The sequence below is a fragment of the Silene latifolia genome, chromosome Y (assembly GCF_048544455.1).
Source record: "Silene latifolia isolate original U9 population chromosome Y, ASM4854445v1, whole genome shotgun sequence".
NCBI lineage: Eukaryota > Viridiplantae > Streptophyta > Magnoliopsida > Caryophyllales > Caryophyllaceae > Silene > Silene latifolia.
This window is the reverse complement of record NC_133538.1, coordinates 233,932,176-233,942,604: the sequence shown is the minus strand read 5'-3', so window position 1 is coordinate 233,942,604 and position 10,429 is coordinate 233,932,176. Positions and strand designations below refer to the sequence as shown.

Genomic DNA, 10,429 nt, shown 5'->3' with positions numbered 1-10,429 from the left:
TCATTTGGACATGCATGTATTTTCTCATATTTCATACCCACTCCTCTTATTAGTTTTTTCGCCTCATATGTCTTAACAGGTAGAACATTACCATCAGGAAGTAACTCCTTTATCAAGGCTAAAAAACTAGTGAAACACGTGTCACTCACCCCATTTGTCCCCTTGATATTATACAACTTCACCACAACCGACATTTTTGTGAACTTACAACCAGGATACAGAGGTGCTTCAGACTCACACAACTTCTCATACATGTTGTTAAGGTCATCCCAAGTACTAGTGTCATCACCTACATCTTCAAAAGCATTCGACTCATCATCATTCTCTTCATTATCTATAGACCCAACATTCAACTTCTCTACTTCCAAATCTTCCAACTCAAAAAACTCGGCAAACTCAGGATCATCAGTTAGCCTTTCGTGTACCTCAACATCATCTTATTCAGAGCTATTCTCTTCCTCTAATGGTTCCCCATGAAAAATCCAACGTGTATAGGATCGACTAAATCTCCACTTTTCTAGGTGTATTTTAACGTCCGGAAAAGCCATATAGCTAATATTACCACATCTTTCACAATGACATGCAATACTAGAAGAACCTTTCAAATTGTTCGAAACGACTTCATAAAATTCAGCTAAACCATCCTTATAGTTGCGATCACTCATATTTGCATCAACCATCCAAGTTCGAGTCATTATTCTACATTCATAATAATAGGCAAACAAATAAACGAAATTCAGGAAAGCAATTAAGCTAAACTATCAACAAATTAGATAATAACCCAAAAAATCCTATATCTATAAGCGTTGCTAAGAAACATATATACCTGATTGATAAACACGATGAGGGAGAGAAGACGGTGACAACAGTGACGGAGATGAAGACAGAGAGACGATCAGGGAGGAATGGAGGATGATATAGTAGCAAAAGATTAGCTTGTGTTTGTGTTTTGTAGCGTATAAGCGAGAATAAAGCAATCTGTTGTTCTTAAGATTTGCATTACATTAATAACAACGGTTACTCAGTATACAACCGTTGTTACAACCTAATAACAACGGGTTCTAAACAAACCATTGTAATTACTTTTCACTAATTTTGCACCAAATTATTAACAACGGTTAAAATGTAACTGTTGTTATTAGTTTTTATATTAACAACGGTTTTGAAAGTATGACCTGTTGTTAAAACCAATAACAACGGTTAACAACACAGAACCGTTGTAATTAAGTTTGGTAAAATTCGCGTCATCCATTCTACAACGTCTTTTATTGATTTTCGTGAATAAGCGTTGTTAAAGGGCCGTTGTAGTTGCCTGTATTTGTAGTAGTGATATATATATATATATATATATATATATATATATATATATATATATATATATATAGGGTTAGGATTCGGTGAGAACCACTAACATAATGAGAACCTTGAGAACCCTTACTAAATCATCATCAAATCATTTTCCAAAAGTTTTGATGGATTATTTACCCATAGTTTAGTTTATTCTAACACATATTTAGTATAGCTAAACAAAATTTTTTGATTTTATTAACAAAATATAAATTTAATGTAAAAAAATACAATTAGGTATACTAAAATGGCCATAGATGCACGAAAATCAATACTAGGTTCATGAAAATTGTTACATGCATGAAAATGATTACTAGGTGTGCTGCATGAAAATATCGGGCTCTACGTGCACGAAAACGAGTTATAGGTGCGTGAAAATTGTTAGATACATGAAAAATGAGTACTAGGTGCATCAAAATTAATAAAATGTTTCTCGTCTCGATTCCGGTCAATAATTTACACTTTTTGGACCAAGAAATATGTTATCTAGACATAAAATTCTATGCTGAATCCAAATATGTCGTCATTTTTTAGAAAAAAAATCATTAAGGTGGAGTTCTCACGGTTCTCACTATATAGGTGGTTCTCACTGGATCTCAAATATATATATATATATATATATATATATATATATATATATATATATTGTATTAAATTGTCATATTAGAGAACAATCTTCACATTATAATTTAAAAAGTTGGAAAAAGTTAATAACGTAAAAAATAGGTGTAAAAATATTAAAAAATATTTTTCTAATTCTAATAGGAAAATTGTAAATAATTAATTATTTCCTAATTCTAATTGAAAAATTATAAATAATTAATTATCTCTTAATTTTAATTGGAAAATTTTAAGTAAGTGTCTCGAAAAAAAAAAGCATCTTTTAGTTATATATATTGATTTTGCTATTGTCATAATCTAATTTGTTTGTTTGTATTATTTGTAAATAGTTTTAGTTAATCCACCCACGTAAATAATTTGTATAGTCCTGTATAAAATCATTTTAAAACCTTTTTTATTGTTAATTTCGTCAAATATATAATATTATAAATAAATAGTAGAGGCCGTCAGTTTGATGGGCGGTCCGGGTGCCTAACACCTTCCTTGACCGTATCTTTACGCCCGAATCCGCAATCTTTGGTTCAGACTGGAGTGACGGATCAGTCCCCATGCCAGGGATCAAAAGGGCTTTTCCGTTAAAATTATTTTTTTTGTATGTTTTTTATAAAACCTACTGGCGACTCCTCCATCCTCCATACCTATTATTTATTTCAAAAAAGAAGATTTTTTCCGGGATCTGACAATATGTCAAGGATTCCACTGAAAATTTTATTCATGTATCTGTAACTGATTCTGTTGATTCACAAATTCTGAATCCTATTCCTCCTTCTACACATACAACAACTGTCACAAATACTCCTACAGTCACCACATCTTCTGCAGATGTTTCTAATACCATTAATTCCAATCAACAAGCTACTACTAATCAACAAACTAATCAACCTAGGTGTTCATCCAGGCCATCTAAAGTGCCTTCTTATTTACAGCATTATGTCTGTAAAATTCCGTCTAAGCATTGCAGTTTTGTTACACAGACAGACTATTGCTGTCACACACTAACATCACTATGTGAAAACCATAGTTTGCCCGTATCTGCTTGTCTTTTTGCTGCTATCCAAAGTACAGGTACAGTTCCAATTCTTCCAGTTCAGGAGCCCAAGAGTTATGCAGATGCCTCTCTTTTTCCAGAGTGGCAGGATGCTATTGCAGCAGAATTTAAAGCATTGGACATTAACAACACCTGGTCTGTTGTACCATTATTGTACCATTACCTGAAGGAAAGAATGCAATTGCTAGTAAGTGGGTGTTGAGAGTAAAGCACAAAGCAGATGGCAGCATAGAGAGATATAAAGCAAGATTAGTGATTAAAGGCTATACACAAAGAGAAGGTACTGATTACACAGAAACCTTCTCTTCAAAAACCTTCTCTTCAGAAACCTTCTCTTCTGTTGTCAAAATGACCACTATCAGAAGTCTAGTTGCAGTAGCTGTCAAGAAGGGTTGGTCAATGACACAACTTGACGTTAATAATGCATTTTTACATGGTGATTTGGATGAGGAAGTCTACATGAAAATTCCTCAGGGTTTGAAAGTTAAAGGACACAACATGGCCTGTAAACTGCAGAAGAGTCTATATAGCCTTAAACAAGCCTCTAGACAATGGAATGTAAAACTATGCTAGGCTTTAAGATCAAAAGGTTACAAGCAGTCACTCTTATTTACAAAGAAAAATGATGGCAAAGTTGTGTTTCTGGCCATACATGTGGATGACATTTTGGTTGTTGGTGATAATGTTGAAGAAATAAGGATTTTGAAACAATTTTTAGATGATACATTCAAGATTAAAGACCTTGGCAGACTCAATTATTTCCTAGGATTGGATTTTCTTCATCTGCCTAATGGTATTGTAGTCACACAAAAGAAATATGCCTCCTAAATGTTGAAGGAGTTTGATTGCCATAATTGCAGACTTGTTACTTCTCCATTGGGTCCAACAGTTAAGTTAACTGCTGAATCTGGTAATCTGCTTGATAATCCTTACAGAAAGTTAGTAGGCAAGCTCAATTTCCTAACTCACACAAGGCCTGATATTGCCTTTAGAATACAATTACTCAGTCAATTTATGGCTTTCCCTAGAGAAGCACATTGGAAAGCAACTATCCATGTTCTGCAATACATATCCAAGGACCCATCTCAAGGAATCCTACTCAACAACAAGCCTACATTCACTCTAGCAGGCTTCTATGATGCAGACTGGGCATCATGCCCAGAGACAAGAAGGTTTGTTAGTGGCATCGTTGTTTTCATGGGGCAGTAGTTATCTTGGAAGTCCAAGAAACAACAAACTGTATCCCTCTCCTCCGCTGAAGCTGAGTATAGAAGGATTACAGCAGAGCTATCCTGGCTTAGTAGGCTTCTATCAGAACTAGAGGTGCCAAACATCACTTCAATCCCTGTCAAATGCGACAGTCAGGCACTTATTCACATTGTCAAAAACCGAGTTTTTCACGAAAGGACTAAACACATTGATTTGGACTGTCACTTTGTTCGAGAAAAACTAGCAGCAAAAGGTCTGACCAGTCTCTCATATCTTCCTACAAAAGAACAACCTGCAGACTTGTTCACTAAGGCTCTTTCAGGACCTCAACATCATTCATTACAATCCAAGTTGGGGTTGTTTCACACACCCTCCAACTTGAGGGGTAGTGGAAACTATACTCATAAAGTTAGTTAGAGTCTGTTACAAAAGTTTGTTACAAGTTAGTTATAAACAAAACTATAGCTTTCCTATTCCTAGTTGATTATTGTATACTTCACTATATAAGAAAAGCTAAGGTCTCAATGTAAGATAACAATTCCATTCATTCAATCAAATATATTCTCTCAACTTTCTCTCAGATCATCTTTACTATTCAGTCGTTTGTCATGATGAATGTATGAATTCTATCAGTATTTCCGTAGGTAGTGTTTGGATACCGGAATTGATTTCATTTTCATGATTTCAATTGTAGAAATCAAAATGTTTGAATTCAATTCCAAATCCAATTCCAAAAATTCGTTTAGAGATCACATAGAATTCGATTCCAGATTTCAATTTCTCATTGGCGTTTGGGAACTCATGGAATTGGAATTGGGCGGGTCACGTATGGGTCGAAGTCACAAATTTTTTATTTTTGAGTTTTTTATTAGGAAAAAATAAATCTTGTGACGGAAAATATTTGCGATTAAAAAAAAATCATAAATAAAAAAAATTGCGATGAAACTTGCATCACAAAAAACCGTAATCAAGTAGTGATGGAATTGAAATGACTACTATATGGTAGGAATTTGAGAGTGCCAAATTTTAACTAAGATGGAATTGATATAGAATTGAGTCCAATTCCAATTCCAAATTCTAGGGGCTCCCAAACGCTTTAATTGTCTCAATTCCGGAATTCAAATTCAATTCTAGGTTCCCAAACACACCATAAGCTGCAATTTAACCACGGGAATTCGAAATAGGAGGAAAAGCGTGGGGAGGGGAATAGAGGGAAAGGTAAGACGGGCAGGGAAGGGGAGGGGGTAGACGTGTTTAAAATTTGGTTACAATTTTTCCTTCAAATATTTCGAAGTATTTTGATTTGCTTATTGCATAGAGCCAGAGAAAATGGATCAATTCATTTCTTTCCCCCTCCGATCTTGTTTGCTAACCAAACAAGGTTCCCACTCTTTTCTTCCAAATCCCTTTTAAGGAAATCAGTAATATAGCTAAAGGCTAACTCCAACTATGCAAATGTGGAGTGTATATTCAACACTGTAAATATTTATGTCACTCCCTATAACAATGACCTACCAAGTCGCCTAGGTAAAAATGTTATGCTCATAGTCATTCGGTGTTCAGAAGCTGAGTCTAAAGTCTAAACTCTGCTAACATCGAAACTGTGATTGTCGGGAATTTTTTCCGTGCAAAAATAATAATAATAATAATAATAATAATAATAATAATAATAATAATAATAATAATAATAATAATAATAATAATAATAATAATAATAATAATAATAATAATAATAATAATAATAATAATAATAATAATAATAATAATAATAATAATAATAATAATAATAATAATAATAATAATAATAATAATAATAATAATAATAATAATAATAATAATAATAATAATAATAATAATAATAATAATAATAATAATAATAATAATAATAATAATAATAATAATAATAATAATAATAATAATAATAATAATAATAATAATAATAATAATAATAATAATAATAATAATAATAATAATAATAATAATAATAATAATAATAATAATAATAATAATAATAATAATAATAATAATAATAATAATAATAATAATAATAATAATAATGTATTCGTAGTACTCAACTACTCATAGATGAAACTAAATGAACACTCGAGTGGAAAAAGAATGAAGTGACCTTTTTATCAAGATACTTGGTATATCTAATACATTAAAACGCAGAAATGCTCATTGGAGAGCGATTTTCAGTTTCGTGAAAAACAAAATGCAGATTAAAGGGGAGTAATAAGGAGCTTCTTTTGAGTAACTAATAATCTCACACGGACCTTCTTTCTTCAGTGGTGTTAAACTGTTAATCTCTCTTAGATCTCGAAAGGACCTTCTTTCTTTGACCAAGCATGTAAGTATACATGTGGGGACTGCCTGAAATAGCTCATACAAGCACTCATTAAATTACGAGCTATTCAAACAAAAAATGACACAAGCAGTCGTTTAAAGGCGAATCATGTATTTACCTGGAACGTATATTCCAAGCACAGCAATTGCCGCATAGAAGTAATCGAATGAGAAGTTCCATTTGTTGGGCATCCTCACACAGTACTTTTCAGAATTCTATGTTGGCAAACCGAATTCTAAATCAGTCTTTCATATAATCGCGTAACAAAGAGCAAAACTGGACCAACATGTTCAATTGTACTAAAGCAAAACAGACAGATCATGATGTCTTCACAGAGACGTAGCCAGAAAATTTTGGGAGTGGAGTTGTAATGTAGAAACCAGGAATATTGGTCAGATTAGTGGGTCTTGTATAGAAAAAATAATAAAATTTACGCACATTCACATCGTATAAGGTAAGATTGTAAAGAGACGTGGCCCGTGGGGTCTTGAGACTCCAATAGGCCCAGCCTCCCTAGTCACTATGGCAATGTGTCTTCATTTTCCCCCTTCAATTCCCATTTTGCTCTTCTATGTTTGTATATATCTAAATATCGTCAATTCATGAAGAGACAGAGCGCATGCTGCCATTTTTATGTAAACGGAGCAACCAGAGCAGTTTTTGATGACAATATTGACTTGCAGATTTGTCCCCGTGTCATAAGTATCATTCCTCAATGACTCCCAAACATTTGCGTTTACTGAAATTGATGTGTCATTGGAAATTGCATGTATGGGACAAGGATTGAGGACCACCATCTAAGTTTATCGTCAAAAGAAGGTAATCAAAGTTTACAAACAAGTTGACAGGCAATGTCATTCACATTCTTATGACGGAATCAAAACGTTGAATTTATTTTTTATCCGGGCATAGACAGCTACTGCTACCGCCTACCAGTCTTCTAAACAGAAAATCTCTATTCTCACGAATGGAGCAAAAGAAGAAGCTAAGGAATAACACCTTGATTCACGGGATGTCATTTAGCCATACAAGCACAGATACATGGACAGGGGAACATTGAATTTCTAAAAATGGAAATGAAAATGCTACCGCTATCTATTGCAGAGAAATTAGAGAACACGTGAAGAGTTAGATGCCTGACCTTGATGTATGGAAGGGCAATGTATGTCAATCCAACTTCACTGAAAATGCCAATTGGATACAATACGAGGAACGTGCTATACCTGCAAAAATTAATGGTAACAATTATGACTGAAGCGGTGGAATCAAGACTTCTGACATGAAGGCTGAATCAATATCTTAGGTACCTTAACCACTGAAGAAATGATGGCGCACTTCCAAATACTTCTTTCAGTCCAAAGAAAGAATACCTAATTATCTGAAAAGATCATGATTAAACATCTTTCAAATAGACTAGAGATTGGCCTCACTGAACACCCTAATATTAATGTTCTTTATTTCCTTTTAAATAAACTAGAAATTGGCCTTATAAAAGCAGTGTCTGCTTTTTCCTCGAGAACAGAGGAAAAGCACTAACATAGATCCTGAGGTTCGAAACATAAGATTGGAGAATCCGTGTTATTACTCATCTTTTTCTATACGTGATTTATAGCAGCATACACTCAAGTTGACGATGGATGGAGCTATGAGTTTTCACCTAAAAAGAGTTTCAGTCATATCCACAAGGAGAAGGGAAAATCCACTTCATCAAAAGGAGGTTCTTTCACCAAACCAATTGGCGATGGATGGAGTACCTCCCTTGTTTATAGTAACCAACTCTCATTATTTCTAAGAGCAATCACCTAACTTGACTATAATACAGGACATGTATAATACTCGTACATTTCCAAGTACCAACGTTGGTGTAAGATCCTAAATTTCCAATTATAACTCAGTAATCTATATATCCTCACTCAATGAAATCATGCAGAACTATTAGTTCAGCATCGTTTATAAGATATAATGCTCTGATAAAATAAGAGTCTACCAAATAAATTCTCTAATTCCTTCATCGAGCAGAGATATGATTCAATAAATGAATCCATGTACTTGGCTGAAACAATCAAACATAAAGTAAACCACCAACTATAAGGACAAAAGGAAGCAAAGATACCAACCTCTGTAATAGCCCAGCTGATTACTAATGAACTTACAAGCATATGAGTTCGAGCCTGCCAACACAAAAATATTTAAACTTAAATATACAAAACTCACAAGTACTGTTTCGCTAATAAATCAAATCTAAACAAGTCAGCAGCAAAATCAATCCAGTACACGGCGAAAAGTTTTATACCTCAGGGAAACTATACAAAATACCCCATGTCACGTACAATCTTGAACCGATCTGAGGCAGCGTCGCACTAATTGGAGACCTCACCAAACCTTGTGCAAAAATATAGCTCATAAACCTTAGTTTTCAAACAAAGCTCAAGTTTTCTCTAAATCATAGTAGCTCATACTGTTAAATTATACAAAGTATTAATATAAAGATCAACTTTTCTCCAATCATAGCTTGTTCACCTTACAATTATCCAAATTATAGCTCATACAAAGATCATATTTTTCTACCAATCAGAACTCAAGCTCATAAACATTACATTATCCAAATTATGGCTCATAAACCTTAGTTTTCATGTAAACATCATGTTGTTCTACAAATCATAGCTCATAAACCTTACATTATCCAAATTATCACTAATAAACCTTAGTTTTCATGTAAACATCATATTTTTCTACAAATCATAGCTCATAAACCTTGATTCCATTTATAGATCATGTTGTTCTACAAATCATAGCTCATAAACCTTACATTATCCAAATTATCGCTCATAAATCTTGGTTTTCATGTAAAGATCACTTTTTATCTACAAATTATAGATCGTAAACCTTACATTAATAGCTAATCATAGCTCATACACCATAGTTTTTCACATAAAGATCAAATCTTTATCATTGAAATCATACAAATAACAGTTGGAATACCCAAGAAAATTAACTCACCAATCAACCCATGAATAATCTCCAAAAAAGCAGCAGTCTGAGCAAGCTGAAGAGGCCTCTCAACGGCATCATATACTTGTTCATGACCCGATTCTTTACAGCAAAGTATCTTTACAGCAAAGTATAAAACTTGTACCCTGAAATTTTACAAATTCTTATTTGATACGGTTTATAAGCGTGAATGAAATGTATATGTTGTAACGGAGGCGTTCCGTTACCAATAGTTCCTAACAGTATCTAAATCAAGGTCACATAATTCCTAACAGTATTTAAAGCAACCCACATTCCCGATCAGGTACGTGCACCAGTTAGGAAACCGTGGCAGAGCCCGGATTTGAACTCATCAGGGATGTTAAATTTCAGGGGAAGTGAAATTCAAATGTTCGAATATAAACTTTAAAATTTGAAATTTTCATCTCCAATGAGACAACTGTCTGGAAACATGTTTTAAGATCCGTCTCACGCATAGAACGGGTTTACAAGAGACTAACTACTGAAATTCAAATACATTAAAACAAAACAAAATAAAATAAACATCAATTTAAAAGGAAAAAGAACGAACCATCCAAAGCAAACAGTCCAATTGTAGAGAGACAGGTAGACCCGTCTCAATAAAGAGAGAAAACCCGCCATTTTTTAACAGGTTTTTGGAAAATGGTGAGTTTGGTTTTGTAGAACAAGGGCGAGAAATACGAGGTGATTAACAATGGTGGAAAGTGGAGGGAAAGGAACAATTAATGGCAGTTATGGAGACGAAGAATTAGAAGTTGGATGGGAAATTAAATGATGGGGTCAACTATACTTAAATGATAACATTTTTGAACCCAACTTGTTACTTAGAGCATCCGCAAAGTAAG

The 10,429-nt window shown here is 33.6% G+C and overlaps 1 protein-coding gene across 3 annotated transcripts; it reads right to left on the bottom strand.

The window, feature by feature from the left end:
* Positions 1-2,654: 2,654 nt before the first annotated feature.
* On the bottom strand, positions 2,655-10,345 carry LOC141634272 (very-long-chain (3R)-3-hydroxyacyl-CoA dehydratase PASTICCINO 2A-like). 3 transcript variants are annotated; one of them, XM_074446497.1, is made up of 9 exons: positions 10,135-10,345; positions 9,573-9,709; positions 8,866-8,954; positions 8,690-8,743; positions 7,880-7,950; positions 7,714-7,795; positions 6,691-6,787; positions 6,502-6,598; positions 2,655-3,179 (listed from the first exon to the last, which is right to left on the bottom strand). In XM_074446497.1, exons 1-8 carry the CDS (start codon positions 10,203-10,205, stop codon positions 6,528-6,530), a joined length of 672 nt encoding a protein of 223 aa, XP_074302598.1. In that variant the 5' UTR covers positions 10,206-10,345; the 3' UTR covers positions 2,655-3,179; positions 6,502-6,527. The 3 variants fall into 3 exon arrangements, with proteins under 3 accessions (XP_074302598.1, XP_074302599.1, XP_074302597.1); XM_074446498.1 differs by lacking the exon at positions 2,655-3,179 and adding an exon at positions 4,343-4,361; XM_074446496.1 differs by lacking the exon at positions 2,655-3,179 and having other exon boundaries at positions 6,334-6,598.
* Between the last annotated feature and the right edge of the window lie 84 nt (positions 10,346-10,429).

What these genes read in the sequence shown, in the direction of transcription:
- LOC141634272 (XM_074446497.1), bottom strand. Translation starts at nt 10,205, where the DNA reads ATGGCGGGTTTTCTCTCTTTATTGAGACGGGTCTACCTGTCTCTCTAC. An exon ending in TTTTGTATAGTTTCCCTGAG is followed by an intron (nt 8,744 to 8,865) that starts GTATAAAACTTT and finishes TTGTGTTGGCAG; the next exon opens with GCTCGAACTCATATGCTTGT. An exon ending in TCATTTCTTCAGTGGTTAAG is followed by an intron (nt 7,796 to 7,879) that starts GTACCTAAGATA and finishes TAATTTTTGCAG; the next exon opens with GTATAGCACGTTCCTCGTAT.